Below are 23,108 nucleotides of genomic sequence, written 5' to 3'. Positions count from 1 at the left end.
TAACTGCTAACTACAGGCCGTGCTTGTGTTTCCCAGAAAAATGTGAATTTTCGAGGGTAGAATTTGAAATATAACAGGGGAGTCAAGAAGTTGGTAGGTGTCACACCACCAAAATCCTAATAAAAAAAATGCAAATCCAACTAGACACCTCCAGTCCTTGAAACAACCCTAGTTCAAATTCAACCCTAACAAATTTGTAGAGTAAACAAGCAGTTCATAACTATGTTTCCCACCATAAGTTTGTTGTTTCCATCTAATTTACATGTTAAATATCACATAGCTGTTAGAAAGATGAAATATAGAAGTGTAGGTGACAGAGCAATCTATGTAAGGATCAGTCACCTAACACATAACAGGTTTCTTTTCAAGATACCGTGCTACCAGTCTCTAGTAAAAACCGGACTCCAGAGCTGTACGGGTCATGTAATGAACAAACCTTCAGCTATTGTAGAATATTCGATTGAGTCGAATAGATAATCTGAGTTGAACCTCAGTCCATCATTCAAGTGACTTGGAATATCAGTAATAAGTTCTGGACCAAGGTAGTCGGAAAATTCTAGGTTGTTGAGCCCAACATTCTCAACGTAAGCATGATCTTGTAGGGAACAGAGTTGGACATCCTCGTGGGGAGATACTAAAATAGGCCCACTTACAAAGTTCAGCTGTTGAGTTCCCAAGTTACTATTCAGAAACTGATCAAAGCTGTGGCATTTTGTGCTTGGTGAGATGATACTGGTAGACATGCAGTCAAAAATTTCAGCACTTACAGCATTGGTTTGAGCCTTAACTGTGTGAGATGTTGGAGACACAGTTCTGACATGGCTGTTTCCATATACAGTACGCCAAGGCTTCATTTCAGATGGGCCTACTTTATCTGCTTCGCTAGTAGAAGTTCCAAAATTAACTGATGAAGCTGGTTTTATGGGATCTGCTTGGATGTGTTGCTTTTGACAAGACGGGTATCTAGGTGGACTTTGCTCTTCTTTTGGTTGTTTTGTGAACTGTATCATTGGACTTGCTCCGCCCCAAGAGTGCTGCTGAGGAGTGGTAGGCTGACTAGGCTCAAACAATGTATATTTAATCTTTTTCCCCGATCCAGAAGAATTTGCAAGCTCTATTCTAGAACCATTATCCATCTTCTGCATATATGGAACATCAACAGTCAAAGCTTTTCTGGATTTTGTTACAGGTAAGAATGGAACCTTCGAACTGACTTCTTGGACTTCTGGGCTAACATCTTGGACAAGCATGTTTTTGCCAAAGTATCCAAAACTACAGCTAGCTGAATTGTTTTGGTGCATCACAGTAGAGCTCTGGATGTTAAAGCTTGAAGAAGGATCCATTGAAGAGAAATCTGGTTGTGTTGTTGCACCAAAGGAAGGTTCGTTCTGCTTCTGCAACCTACTCAAGTAGAGGCGGTATTTCTGCACAATGCAGGTGTTCTCAGAGAGGCTGATAATGAAGTCCAAACGTGATTTTCTGAAAAACTGAAAGTACTCTTTTGGTGTAATTTGGAAACTCTCCTAACCGGTGATATGCATCTCATGATAGTGATTAAAGAAATTTAGCATAAATCTATCTTCCAAGAAAAATCACTGATACCGCTTTATATTCTCATGTCATAAAATCAGAATAAAATAAGGCGTACACTAATGTCCAAACATTGGAAGTGTTAAAATAGTGGGGTAGAGATGCTCTCATAGCTTCTAAATGGGAGTAGAGCCATGAGTTGTGAGATGTTAGCATCTAAAACATACTTTTGGTTAAAAAGATACTTCAGTATCAAAAACTTCAACAATTTCAATAAAGGACCGCAGAAACTTTTTCCAGCATCTCAGAAGAAAGTAAAAGCATCTAAATATTTGAAAGGTATTGATATTTGAAAGAGAATTAGAGAGACTCACTATGCTAACAGAAATTCAAGTCAGTACCTGGAATTCAGTTTAAAGACATAGGCCTACCTGCAGGTGACTAGCTACATTTTCCCTTGTCAACCAAGGGACATTCATCAAATCAAGTATTTTCTTCGGACCGACTTCTGTACCAAAAAGAAGAGATAAGTATCATTACTTCACAAGTTTAGAATATGACAGTTAAGATATGCTGACCATAAATATTAAAAGCAAGCAATTCTAGTTGTTCAAAAATTATCATGACTTCTTAGCATAGCTTTCAGAAAATATAAGATCAGAAGAATTATCAACACTCACTATCTAAACCAATATGATTAACAGCACTGACAAACTTCTGATGAAGATCTATGGACCAGACTACCCTAGCCTTCTTCGCAGCTGAAGAATCACTAAAATCTTGGTCATCAAGCCCGTGGTACTCTAAGTCTTTTCTTCTCCTTGCTGATGCAAGATCTCCTCCAGCTAGCAAGTGGCTATCATCAAAAGCATCTAAACCGTTTCTCATTTTTTGGATGCTTTCACTGCCTTCATGCGTTTCAAGATCTTTAACCTCGTGTATCTTCTTTCTAACAACATGTTGCCATATGTTTTGAAGTTCTTTCATTCGTATAGGTTTGAGAAGATAATCACAGGCTCCATGCAGAACACCCTTCATCACCCTGTTTATTTCTCCATCGACTGACATCACTAGACGGTTTCATAATGGACACCATTGGAAAAAAAAAAAAAAAAATGTTAGCATGATGTAAAAATAATTGAACTATAACAGAAACACATAGCATGCCAGATAAAAAATATGATCAAAGGAACTAACTGATGACAGGTAGATTCATCTCAAGTCCAACGTGTTCAAGGAGCTTAAAACCATCCATGTCAGGCATGTTGACATCACTAATCACAATGTCAAATCCCTCCTTTCTTTTGCGAAGCATGTCAAGAGCATCAGTTGCTAAACAGCATGTAGTTACTGTTACAGACAAAGAAATATAAACATAAATGTGTCAGATAGAAGCAAAATAACAAATCAACACCATGGAGCCATTTACAAGTGGGTTTAATTCTTTTCAGGAAAATATTGCCCTTCTACGATATGTATATCCATTAAGAGAAAAAGGCCCCATCTTTGTGCGATCATAGACTTTAAATACTAACAAGATCAAGGTGACCATTAGAAATACTAGCACTCACAACACTTGCTCCATAAAATATATATCTGAATAACCTGCTTCGCATAAAGTCAAAGTCTTTGCTAGTAGCAAGTTTTCAATTTGCATTAACAAACACTCACAGTTTCTGTCTTCGTTCAACTCTTGATTCCTGAGAAAGTTTGGACAAATTTCTGAATTATTCTTTTCTTAATTCCACTTGGTTTTAGAAAAGGGAGTATCTTCACTCTTCTCTACTGTCTACAAATTCAAGAATGACAACTCTTGAACACTATATTCCAACTGTAAAGCGTTTAATGGACCAGCCCTCATATCTTAATTCTGATACAATACCATGGGGGAACCTTTTGACAGTGCCATTATGACATTCTAAGCATTCTACTAGAAGCCTCATCTTGACAAACATATTTGTGCATTTTTATTTATCGGTAACAAACAAATTCCTGCTAAATCCTAGAAGTTGTTTTCTTGAGGGTGGGAAAATATATATGCTTTCTACTTCATCAGCATATTCTCCAATCTTCACTATAATTTAAGATTACCATTTATCTCTTTTTCATCGCAAAGAAAATATTATGTTGGGTTTTTAGTTTTATCATGGAAATCACTACAGAAGCCCACCTTAAATCCAACATCTGATTAATCATTATATTACAAAAATACAATTTCATAATGGTAAATAAATGGCCAGTCAACTAGATAAGAAATAGCCCAGAACTAAAATAACTAAAATTCAAAGTGATTGTAAGTACCTTCATAAGAACACTTCTTAAGCATCTTTTCAAGAATTTTCAGCCATGTAGGATCATCATCAACAACAAGGACACGGAGACCAGCAGGAAACATGTCACTTCGACTAGGAACCAACCCATTCTCCATTGATCAATCCAGAGCAAAATCAAGGACACCAAAAGAGAGTGTGTGTATGTGTTTTTGTGTGTGAGTGTGTTTTTTTAAGAGGTTTTAAAAATGGGTGAAGGGTCCCCAATGGCTCATGTTTTAGTATTCTCTTGTTCAAAAATATATATTTATAGTCGGCACCAAATAACTTTGGTGGGAAAGTGGGGAGAATAAGTTTAAGTGGATTAAAGCATGTTTGATTGTGTTGATCATCCAATACTACTTGAACCTTTTTCTTTATAAAGACTGGTTTGTGGCAGGGTTTAGCCTAATTTTTTACTAATCATCTATCATCTAATACCCTACCGAAAATCGTGTGTGAAGACTATTGATCGACAAGTGTCAAGTGGTTGCCACAATTATAAGACAAATAATAATAATTATTGGTTGATTAAGATTTATGAGTAAACTCGAAGTGGCGACTAGCATTTAATGTTATAGTTTGATCTTATAGTGCTAGAGCATATTTAATGGTGAGACCTATTTAGCACCAAACACTACATTCTCGAAAATTTAGTGTTTTTTATTTTTAATTGTGAGACTTTTTGAATACCAAACCAAAAAAACATCAAACCAAACATCGAATCGGCTGGAATTTGGTATTTGTTTTGGTCTTTGAACCAAATGTGCTGGCGGTGTTTGAACACCATTCTGAGGAAAACACTTTTCATTTACGGACAAAACAAATCTTTATTGTGTGTTTTTCTCTTGCGGTGTTCTGAAAACAGTGGCTGTGTAGGGCTTTATTTGGTGCGGTTTTGGAAACGCCGCGACGTACATTTGGTGCTCACTCTTTGATGTTTCCACTAAAATTGTTTGGTGTTTATTTGGTTTGGTGTTGGATTGCTCAAAAATATTTGGAGATCTCACCATTAAAGATGCTCTTACTAGCGAATGAATTTGATTATGGAAAGTTCTTATCCTCGACGAAACTCGGTTTAATCTTAAACTAAGATTTTGTGCTCTATTACTTCATTCCATTATGCAACGTGTCTGTCGACCTATTCCAATTCTACCAGCTAATGCATATCATTGGTAATAATCGGATTAGTTTGTACGCTTTTGATTTAGAAGAGGCTGCAAATGTGGAGGGCATGGTGGCGTTAGGGTTGGAAACAATTGGTAGGAAGGAATGTGGAATGTACTCAAGTACTCACTAAGAAGGGAATGTTAACTAAAAGAAATCTTAAATTAATTTGAAGTGGAAAGTAGAATATTCATCTTCTTTTACTACTTTAAACAAGAAAATTTAAGTTCCTGAGTGGCCATTCATACTTGAGAAGCATCTTACTACTGTACTTGAGAAGTAAGCAATTATTGAAACTTTGTATGTCAGCAGATTAACGCACAAAAAATTGAAGACAAAGGTCTTTAACCTCAGTTTCTTTAGGAGGAGATTCCTTTTACCACATTGGCTCCAGTTTAATAGAATGTCATTATCACGAAGGGACATTGATTTCAAGGACGGCTCACAATACTTTCTGGGTAAATTCCCAAACAAGGCACGATAATGTCAATTTTTTCCCAATTAAATTCATGTCAACACCACACGCAATTGATCAGCAATTAGTAGAGTTATGTCAGCAACTTTTTGCACTAAGTTGCTGATAGTTTTCAAATTGAGAACAAATTGACATTATCCTGTCTTATTTGGGAATTTACGCTTGAATGAGTTTTCTAGAATGGCTTTCATTGTTCTCTCCTCATGTTGAAAATTGATAGTTGATTACAATTTATTCACAATAAAAATATCATAGTTTTGTTTAGCAATTTGTTGCTAAGTCTCCCCTGACCCCTATGTGATTTTCACTTGGTTTAATTTAACGTGGATGTCAAACAGTGTGTAGGCCAACTACAGCGCAGCAGACCTCTAACTTTTTCTCCATAAATATATAGAAACTTCACTAGGCGGTCATTTAGGTCTTGTTCAGGTATCTGCGCTTGCAGAAGTGGTGGATGCCTGATATATGACAACTTTTTGAAATCCAATAGTTTCGAGTTCCATCACCATAAGAAACTTCGAGTTGATGGATAGCAACTGCAAGGACATAATCCTAACACTACTTCAAAAAAATTCAAATTCTAAAGACAAACGAATAAATTGTAGTTAATTGTACCTAATCTGACAAACCTACCAATCAAGAGCAAATCATTTGGAATCAACATATACGACTTTCTCAAGTTCTTTGCTTCTTTTTTTCATACATCTCACTTGGTCTAATCTGGGGTATTATAGTCACTAAATATGTTTGTTTCTTAAATAATTCCTCAGTTCAAATCTGGTGTAACTAGTAAAAGTTTTTACCTTTCAGCTCTCTGTTTCAAACAACAAGGTGCTTTTTGAGAGTGGCATACATGATGCATGTCAAGGCTTGCAAATGAAAAGCATCTTCTGGTCCTCAAAGAAAATGCCCACTATCACGTTTTGTTCCAAGGATTTTATATGCAGCCTATGCCTATCTAGAGTTGCTTTTGATTAGTTTTTGGTGACTGTTCTGTAATTGTGCTTTCACTTAGAACAAGTCCAATGGGAGATAATATAGGCTGTTAAAGGCAAATATAGCACCCTAACTACAAAAATGTCATTCTAATGAGATTGCTAAAAGGGTCTTAAATTTGGAAGGAGCAAAAAACCTAGCCAAAATTAAGACTTTCACTAGCTTGTTTGCTATAATAAGTTCGGAGGAGGCAGGCGGCGTAGTTTTTGTTGTCCGTGTGTTAAATTTCAAGGGCAGAAAACGTGTCGTCTGTCTAAAAATTCAACTTAAATTACAAAATAATAGGCCGAGCAAAATAAAACTATGTGCGTCCATTATCATTTAGCACTTCAAACCACGAAAAAATGATTGGATTGGTTTTGATTTTGGGGTGCCAAATTTTGTAAGACTAAAAGGCCTATGTGACACCTTTTAGCAACCCAATTTAGCTCTCCATTGGACTTGCTCTTTGCCATAGGATTTTAAGACTTTTAGTTTGTCGACCAAATTTGGCATGCCAAAACATGAAAAAACATCCAATGGGTTTATTTTTAGCATTTTGTGGAATTGGTGGGCCGGACAGCAGAAAATGCACATTGTTTGTCACTATTCACTTAAAATTAATAGTACCCATGAACAGTGATAGATGGTAGAAAGTATGTCATCCGTTGAACAATAACATCGAACAGTAAATAATAAACAATACCGTGAACTGTACAGACAACAGAAAACGTTGCAATTTATCGCACAGACAGCATAAACTTTATCGTCCGTCTCCCGAAACTTATTTTTAATAACTGCTAGACAATGCCACAAATTTAACTAAATTGATCACACTAGCCAAATTTAAGACCCTTTTACCCATTAGAATGATTTTTTGGTGTTTGGGGTGTTATATGGGTTGCTATATGGGTTGCACCATATAGCACCCCATGAGACTTAATTGTTTTGTACTTAATTGTGTTTTCCATTTTATTATTCTAGTAAGCATAACATAAATAAGATTGTAACCAGAAACTTATCACTGAGGATTGTGCTCGGTACAATTTTCTTAAAACGAAAAACATTGCCGGTATGAGCCTCAAGTGCACGCCTCCCAGGATACAACAGCGAAGGAGTCAGTTACTAGCAAATGACAAACTCTAAGTAGTCCAGACGTGTTTTTTTAAGAGAAATGATTTTGAGAAGCTATTTTTTGTGTTTGATAAAATAGGAAACTCTTAAGATTGGCTAAACCAACAATTGAATCAAAATCCACAATTTATAGAAGATATTCAAGAACCCTAAAGGCTGGAATCTTACAAAAACACAATGCTGGTGCTGGTACTAATAGGAAAGAAAGGATTTAAGGGTGTAATAATCTCTATATGATGCAAATTTGAGTATATGCACACTCCAAATCGTATGTGATAGTGGCAGAAACAGTTACATTAGATGGTCGAGTTTGTCTTCATATGCTGTTAATATAAAGTATTCTTAGTTCTTACCCAGGGTCCAAGGCTTAGCTTCATATGCTAACAGCCTTAACGTTTGCTACTCCCCTCGAGCCCTCTCATGCTAGTATATGTTATTGAAGATTATAAATCAAGTTATGAATAGTTCGGAATTTCGGAATTTTCGGAATTCCGAAAATCAAAATATGAAATTTATTAAATTTGACCCTATCACATTTGGAATTTCGGATGATTTCAGAATTTTAGATATTTCAACTCTATATCAGAATTCCATTTTTTAAACCGAAATTCAGAGAATTCGAAGTTTTGTTGAATCACGAACTATGGTTAAGAGCAAGTCTAATGGGGCTTGACTATAATTGGCTGCTAAAAGGTGTCACATATGCCCTTTAAGCGATTCGATTAAATTTGGCGGCTTAAATTCGAAAAACCAGTCCAATGAAAACTTTTTGCGGTTGTTAAAGTTCGGGATCTGAGGACGGCGAGTTTAGCCCGTCTGCAATACCCTCGAGCAGCCCTATAACACCACGAATCTCTTCTCAATCTTATGTTGTTTTACAAATCATCACAAAGCCCATATTTTTGTCCCCTTTCCCCACCCTTAGTCACAGAACACCTCGCTCCCCTCTCAATCACCCATCCAAGCCTTCATTAGGACCGCTGGATGGTGGTGGTTCTATCAAGTTATCGCGACTAAGTCCCACCTGACCAGCTGGATAGTGGTGGTTCTATATTTAGGCACCTTCTTTTTTCTTGGGGTGATGTTTTGGATTTCAGAACAGAAAAACAAACCTTAGATGTGAACAGTTCCATTTGATGTTCATACTTTTTAATTAAGGTGAGTTGTGGTTAGGGTTTTGATTTATATCAGTCACTTTTTTCTTAGTTATTTAGATGTGAACAGTTCCATTTGATGTTCTAGCAAAGAAGGTTGAAATGAAACTGATCTTGGACTCTTGAGTTACAAAAAGAAACAGTCGGCATTGTGCTATATGATTTATTGCTTTCTTCTGCTCTATAGGTTGGGATTGAACTATGCTTTACAGGTTTGAGCTGGATTACTCTCTGGCTATAGGACTGTCGCCTGCCTTTTCAAAGGAGGTCCTCTACTTTCTGTCATTACTTTCTGCAGATATGGAGCAAAATTAAGCAAAGGAAAACTGAATAAGATCAAGGCTGTTATGACAAAACTCCCCAGATTACGCAGGTGTAGTTTAAAAGTTGTTTGGTTACAAAGTACTCTAAAATATATTGTCCAGATATATTTATCAATGTGGGTTCTCTAATGGATTCATAAGATCGAAATGGTTAGAATACTCTTAGTTGAGAGGTTGTTTGTTCAAATCCATCTGGATCCAATGACGAAGGGAAATTTATTAGCTATTCACAAATTAAACTGTTTCTGTCAAATACCATAGATTATAGTTGTTTATGGATATCTTACAGCTGAGATCTGGTTATCTTGGTGATGTAGGAGAGAAGGTTCAAATGAATTAGATCTCGACTCTTAAGTTACAACAAGAACAATCGCCATTACGCTATTTGATATATTGGTTTCTACTGGTTTATATTTAAGTAGCTTGGGATTGTATTATGCTTTACAGGTCTGCGCTTTAACTCTCTGTAGGACTGTCATCTGCCTTTTCAACTGAGGTCCTTAGCGTTCTCTCATTTACTTCTCTCAAGACCTCAAGGGTAAGACGTTTAGGGTGCTCATGTTTTGTGTCATTTTGCAGAAATGGAGCAGAGGTAAGTGAAGGAGACAGTGAATATGATCAAGCCAGTTAAGGACAAAAGAACTACCAAGTTTCTGAGGCAGTCAAAGTATGCTCTTGGCATTGAGTCAAAAGCAGGCGTTCAAACCATCGGCAGCTACTATTTATTTTGAAATTGCCCACGTGCTGAAATTTGGTGTCAGCCCCATCTTTTGAATGATTGAATGTCTACTACATGCTTCTTGACTGTTAATGGCTGGTAAGACATTGTGCTCTTTTTATGGCTGAGATTTTACTGCAATTTGGTCTATGATGTAGTTAACATATGTATTTTTGTGATAGAAGTGTAATGCAGCCAATGTCTAATCGATAGTTACACACTTAAAGTGTAAAGAGGAGAATGAAGAAGGAACTGGATTTTCCTCTTCTTTTGTTGCCTCTCCCGCGTGCCCTTTCCTCTCACAATTGTTTATTGTTTTTCATCTACTTTGGTGACAGGTTGGGGCTATCGTGGAATGGTTGTGCTGCTTTCATGCTTGTTTTGTATCTGATTAAGCTTGGGTCTAACTTCTAAGGCTTCCTTTGCTTTTTGGTTCTGTTTGTTTGGTCAGTTAAACGATGCTAACTATTGATATAGATATAAAGATCTGCTGCATTGATCATATACAACGCTTCACACGAATATGATGATGAATATGCTACTTGAGTGAGATTGGGATGGCAACACCACAAAGCAGCACAGTTGGTACTCTTTCAAAATTTTGGTAAGAAAATGATAGTTATTTGACTTCTTGAAATTTCGTAGAACTTGATGACTATGGTCAGTGAGTGAGTCATGCAAGTGATCTTAACTAATTTAATTTACGTTTCTAGATCATCTGTGGCCATGATTCTTTGCTTTGAAAATGAAATCCTCGACTAATTATTGGACAGCGTTAGCACTTTTACTACTGACTAATTTACCAGTTTTGTTTAGGCAACTTTACCAGTTTCAGTTTTTAAAGCAGTTAAACAATTTGGTTGAGTCAATTGGTCGGTGTTAATTTATGTTTGTATGGTGAGCTCGTCTAGTCGTCTTGGCTGCAAATCGTGCTTATGTGAGAATGGAGTTTATCTGTTGGGTGATTCTCCTCTGATGTCAGGGAGTTATACAAACTCTGATGCACCAGAAGCACTGTCACTCTGACCTCACTGGTTAGGGGCTTGTTGATATAGGCAAATATTCTGAAGCCGCCCTTCAATTTTTTGACAAGCTGTTGGATGTATGCATCTTTCTTCTTATATCTTGCACTTGGGAACTCCACTTAAAAGACATGGCTGGTATAAATTTATAACACATTTTGCATTTTTTATTAGGCGAGTCCAGATTAATTCAATACTTACATACTTTCATGTGTTTACATGATTCTGAAGCTATGCCCATGCAAAAGGTATATTTAAGCATAGATCTTGTAAATAAGTTCCATCGTCTATTTACACTGTATGGTGGTCCTTTTTGTTGGAACTGGTAGTCTCGTATTTTTTCTGTCTTTTTCTGTTAATTGGACCAATCACGACAATTTCAATTTTTGAAAGATACTATAAAGGAGTAAAGCGCCCATTACTTACTATTATGATTGTTTTCCATGTATAACTGTCAAACAAGTCTCTGTATGAGGCCTTTTTTTCCACTTTCCTAGTAAAATATTGTTTGTTCAATTTCTGTTTAAACAATTAAACATTTTTGTGAAAAATTGATGAGGCTACATCATTAGGATATTTAGAGTTCTCTCTTGAAAGCAATCTTCTAGTACTTTTGGTTTGTGCCTATTATAAATGTATTATGTCCATATTTGATGGTCTACCAGCATCTAGGTGATCTCAGGCTAGACATTAATGATTCCTATGTTGCATATGATGTAAAATCCGATAGATATAGCTGGAGTTGTATACTGCTAGAGTAAAACTGAAATGTTCTGAGGGGATGTAGTTGGTTACTTAGAGCCTAAAAGGTGATTGTGACTAAGATTTGAGCAAGCAAATAGGGATCTCTAGCCTTTAGAGTATCCCTAGATAGCAAGTTGCATCCTTAATCGTGTATAAATGCAGAGAATCAGAATATCAGATCATAGTGGAATGAATTTGTCCTGGTGAAAAAGTCCCTCCAAAGCAAATGACAACCAAATAGAATTCAGTTTAAAGCAATTTTATAGTTTGCATGTAAGTGATGGCGTGGGAGTGCTGCGTACTGGATGATGAAAGATTGAAGGTTTTCAGTTCAGAAAGGGATCCAACTACACAGTCTTGATGCATTAAATTAAATTAGAATGACATTATACTCTGGATTATAGCACTTCATTTCGAAGATTATCAGAAACTTTTTCTTTGGGTTTCTCTGGAGTTTTTTGAAAAGCTGTAAGAACGGCAAAGTTGATGAGTTTTTTTTATGAAGAATTGTAACTCACCTAGAATTGTGGAAATCATATCAACCGTGGCTTGGTTTCAACAGCAGAGAGGGTGAAATCATTCTAATCAGATGAAGATCCTTCTGGGATAAATCTTCTGTTTCCATATAGTCGATATTTGCTCACCTCTTCTTCAAGGCCAGGAACTCAACCATAAAACCTGCAGGGAATATGGAACAAGGATGTTGAGCTGGCATGGGAGTATGTTTTGCTCTCTAAATTAATAGATGTAGTTTGTACTTTGTACATGCTTATTTTTGAGGTCCCCCTTTTTTTTTTTTTTGCTCTCTTATTGTAGGTGATTTGACTTGACATGGCATACTCATAGTTTTAAATTCTCCCTCTATTAGTGCATCTTCTAGCTGTGTTTTCCTGTGTTCGGTACGATGAGGAATTCATCACTTTACTATTAATTCGTTATTCCAAATACCAACTAAAAGCAAGTGAATACTCATACATGTGACAAGTATACTTCAGTGCTTGTGTTTTTCCATTTTTGTTGAATTTCCATACTTGCTTCTATTTAGTAATCCTGATACTGATACATATTCTCATTCAGAGTTCAGACAAATCTATAGCCATTCCAGGATGTTGTTTTCATTCTTTGTAAATGCACTTTATTGAAATTGTGTACTTTTTTTTTGTAGATGGCGTTGGTTCAGATGCAGCTATAAGTGTTCCATTTGGCTCATGTCCAGTCATGTGGGGGAAATGAAGGAGACACCCCCCCAACCGCGCACACACAATTAATTTCAGAGTTCCTGGGGAACACAAGTTTGATAGAGTATTTGAGAGGTGAAAAAAAATGGCTCGGAATGGGTTTAGGACTTTTTCTGCGAGCCGTATGCGGTAAGTCATGGCTACAAGAAAATATTATGTTTCAAACATTTTTTTTTAACAAAGACAAATAGCTCTCTGCAGCAAAAAGTAATTTTTCTGCTGTTTTACTATTATTTTTTTGCCTACTTTAATTTATACCATATAATATGATAAGAATTGAAGTTACTTGGTTAAGCTTAAAACTTCATATAGTAGAAAAGTATTCGTTGCTGAACTGGGTTGGACCTTATTTTATAGATGAACTTCAGTATGTTTTCTAGGAAGAAAATAAAGATATAAAGGAAAGGGGTTATAACTTATATGTAGAGATGGATGGAAAATTTATCCCTACAATGAGTTTTAATCTAATAATAACTAATAGTCATACACTGACACAGTACAGGTGACCCTACGTTAAATTTTCTGCAATAAGTTTTTGCTTCCTCTGAGATAAAATGTAGTACTTGCGGTTTTTTGGAAACTTTTCCATTTTGTTACAATACATCGTGGTAAGATTATGAAGGGAAGGGTCTATTATATAAGGTTTTAGTTTTTCTTCCTTATCAAGGATATATTAGAAAATATTGTCATATATACATGGTTATGGAAAAATTAAAACTTCCTATTACCTAGTGGGGCAGCAGGCATGTGTATCAAGTCCTTCGCTCCCTGAACTTGGATCCATTCGCCCCAGGGAGTGAGAAGAAGGAGAAACAAAGAAAGAGAGGTGGTGGTTAATGGTTATATGGACTTGTTGATTGGTATGCTCTAATAAAATGGCCCCATGGAAAGAAGAAAAACAAAACAAGAAACTCTAATATGTTAACAACTTCAAAAGTCAACTATGTATTAAAAACAAAAAACCACTTGATTTGCTTTTTAAGTATGAAACTCAAATGTAAAATCAACCATGATCTGATGGAATAGTTTCATATTCAACCATTGACTTCTAAAATCTCATTCTCAATGAGCACGTTGCAGCAGCTAAAAGTGGATAGATCATTGATCAACTGTGTTCAAAAGTTTGAAATAACTCATTATTTTAAACATAACTCATTATTTCACTTCTGTCTTTTTCTGTAATGCATGTTAATATGTTGTACTACAAGTTGTTAATATTCTTTTATAAGTAAATCTTCTATTTTTGTGTTTTCATACTGTTGCAACAACCATGACTGTGGATCTTACAATGGCTTCAGAAAAAGATGCATTTACAAGTAATATGGAAGAAAACACAGTCGAAGAAGTAACGTCAGCAACACACCAGGGTACAGACAACTTGATAGTACTGCAAGACCACCCAAATACTTCTGTGGAGACTGAAATGGATAGAAAAGTTGCTTCAGATGTTGCTGTTAATGAGTTCAAGAGAGTAAATTCGTTATTGGGTCGAACTAGAAAAGGACACGCTCGCTTCAGAAGAGCTCCTTCTTTGCCGTCTTCTTCTACTTTGCGGCATACTCAAGAAACCAATCAGCACAAAGAGTTATCTCCATCAAGAGATAACTCTGCCCCTACAATCCAACATCTGCCGCCTCTTGTTCCTCCTCCACATCATCAAATGAGAAAGGACAGTTCTTCAAGAACTATTTCGTTCAGTTCTCCACTTGTTTCTGCTTCAAACACCTCTACTTACTCGCTAACAGGTGATACTAATGCAAAGAAGAGGTCGAAATTTTCAAGTACGCAAGAGGATAAAATTTTAACAAAAGACAAAAGAAGGTCGGGGATCATTAATCTCATGCAGAATGAATCACTTGTGTGCAGTTAGATATGAGTTTTATTGTTAATTTTTATGATATTAATGGACGGTGAATATGGATTTGTTTGCAGGAAATTGGGAGTTAAGGAGATTGTGAAAATTCCAGCAATCAGCTCAGTAATGGCTGATATCCCAACCGACGATTATTCATGGAGAAAATATGGACAGAAACCCATCAAGGGATCCCCACATCCAAGGTACTAACAAGTAACTCTCGAGTATCTTTTCTAATATTCTGGTATGAACTCGTTGACTTAAATCACCTTCTTACCTTTGACTAAGGGGTCATTAATTGTGAAGCACTTGAAAATCTTGTTCATCAAGCATCAAATAGTCTTCTCCACGCGCAAGTTTTTCGAGTCTTTGGTTTTGCAAGGATATGTCAAGTTGACAGGATCTTTGACAATTTTGGTTAGGGACAGATATGCAAAATTCAGGGTTTGTGAAAACTGTTTCTTTCTAAGCATTTCCTCTGCAAGCAATAAGTTCAACATCTGATTGCATGGTTTTCAGAACCGGTTTTTTTTTACTCGGATCGGGTCAGACCGGTCCTGGTTCATCCCACCGGGTCAAAGAAACCCAGGCAGTTCTTTGTTATTAAAAAACCTAAAAAAATGTTATACATTTATATATTTAAAGTTAATAAATAAAATTATTTAATGTTTGGGTTGAGTCAACTCGGCCGGGGTTGAATAAAAACCATTGTGTTGAACCCATTTTTAAAACCGAGTTATGCATGCAGGGTGAGACAACTGGTGGGGCCCCATATTTGTAAACCCATTTCTAGTTTGGGTACTAGTTTACTACAATCAATTTGGAATCCTGTTTTATAAAAGTTTGCATTTAAAAGATTGAATAATATTATTTTATAGATTTACTACTATTTATGTTTTTTTAGATAGTGAAAACTATTTGTACAAAGAAAAAATACGATTTTCAGACTTTGACTATAACTAGCCACTTTTTATAATCGTTTTATTCTCTCTTTTACCCTTAAATAATTACCAAATATTTTCACTAAAAATAAAGTAATAGATTTCACTTATAACCACACGTGGTTTGCATTTTAATATGGTATATCACAAACAAAAACCACAAAAATTAAACCACCTACGTTATAAACTTAACACATTTTAAAATCCAGATGCACGACACATTTTAAAATGCATATGCACCAACATTGTAAATTTGCTTACACATTTTAAAGTGCATATGCATAATGCATTTTAAAATGTAAATACTAAATGCATTTTATTATGATGTGGGTTCGACCAACTACTATGAAATACAACGAGTTGGTTTATGGTTTAGTGTCTAGAAGTTTAGTGTTTAGGCTTAAGGCCTAGTTTACAAAGGGTTAGAGGTTAATGTCTTAAGGTTTAAGATTTAGGCTTAGGGCCTAGTTTGTAAGAGTTTAGGGTTTAGGGTTAGTGTCTAGTTTATAAGAATTTTGGGTTTAGTGTCCAGACGTGTAGGGTTTATGCTTAGAGTCTAGTGTCAAATGCCTCTACAAAATGGGAGGTGTATCAATTTTTAAGTTTTTGCACTATATGCATTTTAAAATGTAAAGTATGTTATTATAAGTGAATTATTGACTATTTATTTTAAAATGTTGAGTTCAAATAACTTAATTATCGAGTTAAAATGCATTAAATCAAGTGTATTTTAATATTTATAAAATTTTAAGATAGTTGCAAATAAGTAAAGAGGGTATTCTTGTTCATTACTTTCAAAAGTGGGTTGATGTGTCTAATTCTGGTTTTGGTCAAACTTGGATGTAAAAACTAAAAATATTATGCCTCTAGCTTTGGAGTCCAAACAATTCTTAACGGACTCTCTTAAACTAATTTTCGATCTTGCAATGCATGGGGGGTGTGAGCCCCGCCCAGCATGCTGCTATGGTTATTTGACAAATTCACTCATCCAGTTCCAAATTTCCGTAGTAAACAAACATAGCCTTCAAGGTGAATAGCACCACCTCGGCCGATTTACTTAAAAATAACAGAGAATAACATTTTAAGGTAGAACCCTATTGAACTTTTAAGAAAAAAGAGTTAAAATATTATTTAAATGGACAATGAAGTTGATTAGGTTAAACTTAAATGTCTTATATTATGGACAAAATGAAATTGATTAGGTTAAACTTAAGATTATAGGTTGTTGTTCACAAACTAAGTAACTAGGTATAGAACACAAGACCATCTAGCTAGGTACAAACCACTAGGCCCCACCACCCAAGCTATTTTGGACACTTACAATACCTTAAGAGAAAAATGTATTTAGATTTTCACATAGAAGAGGTATGTAATTTGATTCATATGTTGTTTTAGAAACATACCGGCCAGAAACTTGCAACAAAGACAACTAGTGCCAAGACTGATATGCAGAGGCAGGGTAAGAAGTGCGGAAATCTATAGAGAAATATTTATATAAATTCATTATCTTAAGACTAAATGACACAATGGAAATGCTCGGCCAATTAAGAACTACATCTGTGGAAATTAGGAAACGTTTCTTACAAGTGACATTCCAAGAACTTGATGTTTCTCTCGACAAACTTCAGAAACATATGTCTTTGAATGTATGTCGAAAAAGGGTGGGCTAACACATATTGCATGCTGTAGGGAAATAACAAAATATTCTAGGTTTTTATAGTGAGAAGTCAACACATATTATTCAATCACTTAGTCTCACACAAATATATACCTTAAAGATCTTTATCACTACAACTCCTTACGTAGGAACAAACCCAATATATATTAGGTTATCGGAACCCCCCAATATATATGTTTTCTGAATGTCCAGAAAAATATATTTGGGTTGAGAAGAAGAGATTGGAGCCATAATAAAAATAGTAAGAAACATGTGATCGAAAAAACAAAATCAAATTTACCTAAAGTTTCGGGTTCTCTTCAGAGTCGATTGTTCATTATAATCCAACCCTGACCCTATTGATTGAAAAAAGTAAAACACGATTGATTAACAAATTGACACGATTTAGAGAGAAAAAAGTTTACCTGATGATTCGGGCTCTTTGTGCAATGTTGAAACTTGAAATTTGAGAGAAAGGAAGTGATGTTGGGACCTGCTATCGAGACGAGTATGGGGAGAACAAGAGAGAGATAGAGGAGTTGAGACTTGAGAGAGAAGAGTTTTGGTGGAGAGAGAAGCGGACAGATAAACAGAAACTAACCAAATGATATTTTGGGTTACATATTCCCCTCGGCTCAGAACGTTCGCTCCGCTAACTTGATTATTCTTCTAAATTTTTTTGTTGTCGGTTAAAACCCGTTATGACTCATTTTCTACAGGCAGGCTCAATTTCTTTTCTCATCACTCATTTTACGTTTATCTATATAACAAAGAAGGGTGGTGCTGGACATCCAAGTATCCAACCCTAACTTTTGGATATAGCTTATGATGTGGCAAATCTAAGAGCTTTTGAGGTGTGGGTGGTTTAATAGTGTGGAACAAGAGTGTTGTATCATTATTAAAGTCAACAAATGTGGTTGGGCTTTTAGTGGGTTCGGTTGGGCATATTTTGTCGGGCTTCTATTGGATTTCGATTGGAGTTTTTTTAGTTGGATTTCGGTTGGAGTTTTTATGGTACGGAGGTGAAGGCACGTGTATCCGTCTTTGTCGGGAGGGATGCACATTGGAACGCCAAGACGCTGCCAGATCCGTGTTGTATGTATCCGCGCCGTCAAAGACGGACAAATACTAGTATTTAACAAGGTCGCAAGGGTATATTAACTCATTTATATCTCTAAAAAAAAACACTCATTTATTAATCATTTAATGGAACCATTAACTCTGATTATATCATTACTGTTTATCTCCATCAGTCAGAAAAACAAAAAAACAAAAAAAAAACTTGCGGAACAGAATGAAATATTCCTTTCGAAAAAAAAACGAAAAAAACGCAAGAAGACGCCATAAAAAAAGTTTCGTTCGAAGATCGCAAGTCGGCAACTATCTCAGTAACAAGTGTTATCCTCATTGTAACTTAGTGAAAAACTATTTTCATTGTCACATTATTAAAGTGTGGAACAAGAGTGTTGTATCATTATTAAAGTCAACAAATGTGGTTGGGCTTTTAGTGGGTTCGGTTGGGCATATTTTGTCGGGCTTCTATTGGATTTCGATTGGAGTTTTTAGTTGGATTTCGGTTGGAGTTTTTATGGTACGGAGGTGAAGGCACGTGTATCTGTGCTGTACCGGGGAGAGGGATGCACATTGGAACGCCGACGCTACAGATATGCGTTGCATGTGATTGTATGCCCGTCTGACACGGACAAATACTAGTATTTAACAAGGTCGCAAGGGTATATTAACTCATTTATATCTCTAAAAAAAAACACTCATTTATTAATCATTTAATGGAACCATTAACTCTGATTATATCATTACTGTTTATCTCCATCAGTCAGAAAAACAAAAAAAAAAACAAAACTTGCGGGACAGAATGAAATATTCCTTTCGAAAAAAAAACGAAAAAACACGCAAGACGCCATAAAAAAAGTTTCGTTCGAAGATCGCAAGTCGGCAACTATCTCAGTAACAAGTGTTATCCTCATTGTAACTTAGTGAAAAACTATTTTCATTGTCACATTATTAAAGTGTGGAACAAGAGTGTTGTATCATTATTAAAGTCAACAAATGTGGTTGGGCTTTTAGTGGGTTCGGTTGGGCATATTTTGTCGGGCTTCTATTGGATTTCGATTGGAGTTTTTTTAGTTGGATTTCGGTTGGAGTTTTTATGGTACGGAGGTGAAGGCACGTGTATCTGTGCTGTACCGGGGGGAGGGATGCACATTGGAACGCCGAAGACGCGCTATGCCTTTGGTCGCGGCGTGACCGCGTGCATATGGCAAAGACGGACAAATACTAGTATTTAACAAGGTCGCAAGGGTATATTAACTCATTTATATCTCTAAAAAAAAACACTCATTTATTAATCATTTAATGGAACCATTAACTCTGATTATATCATTACTGTTTATCTCCATCAGTCAGAAAAACAAAAAAAAAAAAAAAAAAAACAAAACTTGCGGGACAGAATGAAATATTCCTTTCGAAAAAAAAACGAAAAAACACGCAAGACGCCATAAAAAAAGTTTCGTTCGAAGATCGCAAGTCGGCAACTATCTCAGTAACAAGTGTTATCCTCATTGTAACTTAGTGAAAAACTATTTTCATTGTCACATTTGCACTGGGCCATTGTTTTTTATTTGTAAGGGCGACAAGTTGTTGGCTCTGCTTGGGACGATTGAAATCGTAGCAAATTTGTAAATTTTTATTTTAGAAAGCTTTCCTTTGCAAAATTTTCTAAATGAAAATTTCACCCGAAAATACAGTTGCTTGGTCCCAAGCAATCCGGCGAGATTATCAGGAGAGATTTACAAAGAATGAAGGTCTTTCATTTTTTGGAAAGTTTTGCCACCAGTTTATCAGGGGAAACATTTATTAACATTGTTGACTTTTATAGAAAAGTTTCCAGTGGTCTACCCTTTACACATGAGTTACCAAGCACGGGGAATTTGCCAAACTGGTGGAAATGTTTCTAAAACAAAGTTTTGCTCCAGTTTCCGAGTGAAACAAGTGGAGCCGTTATTTCTCCTCAAAGTTGTTTGTATTTGGGAATGCTATTAAGGGTAAAAAAATTGCAAATCTTAAAATATACTCGGAATATACTCGAATTCGGAATCTTAAACTACGTTGTTGTTGTTGTTGTTGTTTTTTAAATGGAAATTTTATTGATATTGATAACGAATTTTACAAATAATTAAGACAAGCATGCAACAAACTGTACTGCAAGTCTTTTCTGAATAGCAAATCATATTCTTTTAAAAACAAACTCGTTAGAACCAGCTATTATTTTTATTTTATTTTATTATTATTATTATTATTATTATTATTATTATTTATTTTTATCGCGAGCCTTTCGACTTATAACCAACATTATGGATTAAACCAACACATGGTGCCTAATGAACTGTTAAGGCTGGGCTAAGGTGAGATCTGTTTATGTGCCCTGGACCATAATACAAAATATTGCGATAAATATCGAAATTTCAATAAAAGATATATAAATATTATGATATGTATAAAGATATATAAGAGTGCAAATATCTGTGATATTTTGGGATATTTTGTGATATTTTGTGTAGGTAACAATTTTATTTAATATTTACTATTATATTTCAAATAAATATAAATTATATATCAAGAAATATCTATATTATCTATGAAATGTATTGATATTTTGAATATATCAATGATATTTATATATAAAACAATATGAAATATCTCCAAAAAAAGATATATCCACAATATATATCTATAAATTAGGAGTCGATATTTTGATATATCCTGATATTTTGTATTATGTCCCGGACAGAATTATTGTTTGGCTGCATGTCATGACTAACAAATAGTATCACCGACAAGGTTAGTCAGGGAATAGGGAGTCTCATATCACATTGGGTAGTACTAAAAATGTGCCTTATCGCAGCATTTTGTACTATGCTTTGGAAAACCAATCCCGTGTCCGACTTTGTATCAACTTCAAAACAGACGTAGATCAAATACAATATGGTGAGGTTTTTGGGGCCCAAAAGAACTTCACAAGTGGCCTATATGACAAAACTATTCAATTGATTTCGCAAAATTTATTTGACAAATGTAGCTTTGAGTCTAACTAGTGAAATACTGATTTAATACAACCAGGAGACCAACTGGGCTATGTGAACAACGAGATTGAAATGAGCAAAACTACTATTACTATAGGGTTTTTTCTGTAGGATGTGGCTCTAATTTTGGGTCAAATGTCGGGGCCCTAGCCGGCTGTTTGTCTCGCTTGTACTCAAAGCTGCCCCTGATATAGATTATGAATAATTACTATTTTGGATGGATTTGGGATCAAACTTTCTTTCTTTTCTTTAGGGGATATTACAAGTGCAGTAGTGTGAAGAATTGTCCCGCACGTAAACAAGTGGAAAGAGCTTTAGACGAAGCTACGATGCTAATCGTCACATACGAAGGAGAGCACAATCATCCCCATACAGTCACAGAGATAGTCAGTCTCAACATCCTCGAATCGTCTTAATTTTCTTATCCCTCCGTTTCTTAAAATTTGCTTAAACAAATTGCCAAAGAAAAGTACTCTAAGGAGTAAGGAGTATACAGGACAATACAACCGAGCGAGTAGCAGTATATCGAAGGCCAACTCCTAATAGGAGGAAAAATAAAAAGTAAACTTCATCAGATTAACAGACTCAAAACTTTAAAGGTTTTAAATGGGTTTGTGTTGTTTATTTAAATTTCAAACCCTCTGGTTTTTGCATATTGAGAATTTGATATTCTAATTGGAAAAGGTAGAAAGAGTTTGTATTCTAATTTGCCTTATTTTTATCATTTTAGCTTTACTTTTGCGTTGATATTTGGTTCATTTGACGGTAGTGATATATACTTACTATCACAATTTTTTCCTGAAATGAGATAGTATATGGACATTGTTGGCTGAGATCTCTTCTTAATTGTTTCGTTCATGAACCTGTCACGTATGGGACAGTTGAGGGAGGCCTACCGTGAATTCTTAATTCTATTAGAAGATGTTGGGTTGGTGCTGCATATACATTCATACTAGTAGGGGCTCTTTGGGTGGGGGTGTACGTGTGCCTCCCAATCTGGTTTTAGTAACAAAATTTGTATTTTTAGATTAGCAAGCCTGTTTTAATGAGCAGTAACTCGGGCTTTACTCTATTACTGGCGGGGTAACAAGATTTGTATTCAAGACAAATAGACAATGCATTTGTAATTTGTAAATTTTTGTAGACTTCAATCACCAAAACCAATAGTTACCAAAAAAAAAAAATCACTAAAACCAATAAATATTACCAAAATTTACCGTGTGATACATTTGTTTGTGCTTCATATGGCTGGCTCTCTGTTTCACCTGGCCGCTCATCCTTTTCTCCTTTTTACCTTCTCTAAGGGCATCTCCAATAGGGGGTGTAAATTGTTTAAAGTATAAAATTTACACTCTAAACGTCAAAAACATGTTTTCAATAGGGGTGTAAATCCCAGGTGATAAGCTAATAGTTAATAGAGGGGGTGAAGAATTCCCCATCCGACTATTAGTTAATAAATATCTCGGGCGTCACTTGAAGTAACTTCCCAACTAAAAAGAAATTCAGACGATACTTAAACTCACGTTTGTTTTTTTTTTTTTTGAGAATTGTAATGTTTGCAACGGGCAAAGACCGTCATTTATTGGTTGGGCCAGTTTTAAGTAAACCACAGCCGTTACTCAAAGTGACGTGTGTTTTATTTCTTTTTTAGTTAAACCCAATGTTTTGAAAACCGAACCGGTGATTGAACCGATTTTTTGTTAAAATGGTTCAACCATAGTTCGACTCGGTCAGACCGATTGATGTTTATTTAACAATTTTTTTAA

General features: G+C 35.5%; 2 protein-coding genes across 8 annotated transcripts; one reads left to right on the top strand and one right to left on the bottom strand.

Moving 5' to 3' along the window:
- Positions 1–154: 154 nt before the first annotated feature.
- LOC147520530 (two-component response regulator ORR26-like) lies at positions 155–4,194 on the bottom strand. Of its 2 annotated transcripts, none has more exons than XM_086592066.1 (5): positions 3,832–4,194; positions 2,728–2,880; positions 2,211–2,600; positions 1,962–2,038; positions 155–1,424 (listed from the first exon to the last, which is right to left on the bottom strand). In XM_086592066.1, exons 1-5 carry the CDS (start codon positions 3,956–3,958, stop codon positions 420–422), a joined length of 1,752 nt encoding a protein of 583 aa, XP_086448192.1. In that variant the 5' UTR covers positions 3,959–4,194; the 3' UTR covers positions 155–419. The 2 variants fall into 2 exon arrangements, with proteins under 2 accessions (XP_086448192.1, XP_086448193.1); XM_086592067.1 differs by having other exon boundaries at positions 1,962–2,035; positions 3,832–4,190.
- Positions 4,195–10,247: 6,053 nt separating this feature from the next.
- Positions 10,248–22,519, top strand: LOC147520529 (putative WRKY transcription factor 7). Of its 6 annotated transcripts, none has more exons than XM_086592064.1 (5): positions 10,248–10,389; positions 12,717–12,918; positions 14,088–14,610; positions 14,722–14,847; positions 22,155–22,519. In XM_086592064.1, the coding sequence occupies exons 2-5, from the start codon at positions 12,885–12,887 to the stop codon at positions 22,186–22,188; spliced, it is 717 nt and encodes a 238-aa protein (XP_086448190.1). In that variant the 5' UTR covers positions 10,248–10,389; positions 12,717–12,884; the 3' UTR covers positions 22,189–22,519. The 6 variants fall into 6 exon arrangements, with proteins under 6 accessions (XP_086448190.1, XP_086448185.1, XP_086448189.1 ...); XM_086592059.1 differs by lacking the exon at positions 22,155–22,519 and adding an exon at positions 21,596–22,048; XM_086592063.1 differs by lacking the exon at positions 22,155–22,519 and adding an exon at positions 21,380–21,586.
- The last annotated feature ends 589 nt before the right edge of the window (positions 22,520–23,108 follow it).

Source organism: Coptis chinensis, chromosome 2 (assembly GCF_015680905.1).
Source record: "Coptis chinensis isolate HL-2020 chromosome 2, ASM1568090v1, whole genome shotgun sequence".
In the NCBI taxonomy this organism is placed as follows: domain Eukaryota; kingdom Viridiplantae; phylum Streptophyta; class Magnoliopsida; order Ranunculales; family Ranunculaceae; genus Coptis; species Coptis chinensis.
The sequence above is the reverse complement of the archived record's forward strand: the minus strand, read 5'-3'. Positions and strand labels throughout refer to the sequence as shown.

Coding starts and splice junctions, on each gene's coding strand:
- LOC147520530 (XM_086592066.1), bottom strand. CDS start 3,958: ATGGAGAATGGGTTGGTTCCTAGTCGAAGTGACATGTTTCCTGCTGGT. Junction 2,601..2,727: donor GATGAATCTACCTGTCATCA/GTTAGTTCCTTT, acceptor GAAACCGTCTAG/TGATGTCAGTCGATGGAGAA. Junction 2,039..2,210: donor TAATCATATTGGTTTAGATA/GTGAGTGTTGAT, acceptor TTTTTGGTACAG/AAGTCGGTCCGAAGAAAATA.
- LOC147520529 (XM_086592059.1), top strand. CDS start 12,885: ATGGGTTTAGGACTTTTTCTGCGAGCCGTATGCG. Junction 12,919..14,087: donor TTTTCTGCGAGCCGTATGCG/GTAAGTCATGGC, acceptor CAATGGCTTCAG/AAAAAGATGCATTTACAAGT. Junction 14,848..21,595: donor AAGGGATCCCCACATCCAAG/GTACTAACAAGT, acceptor TCTTTTCTTTAG/GGGATATTACAAGTGCAGTA.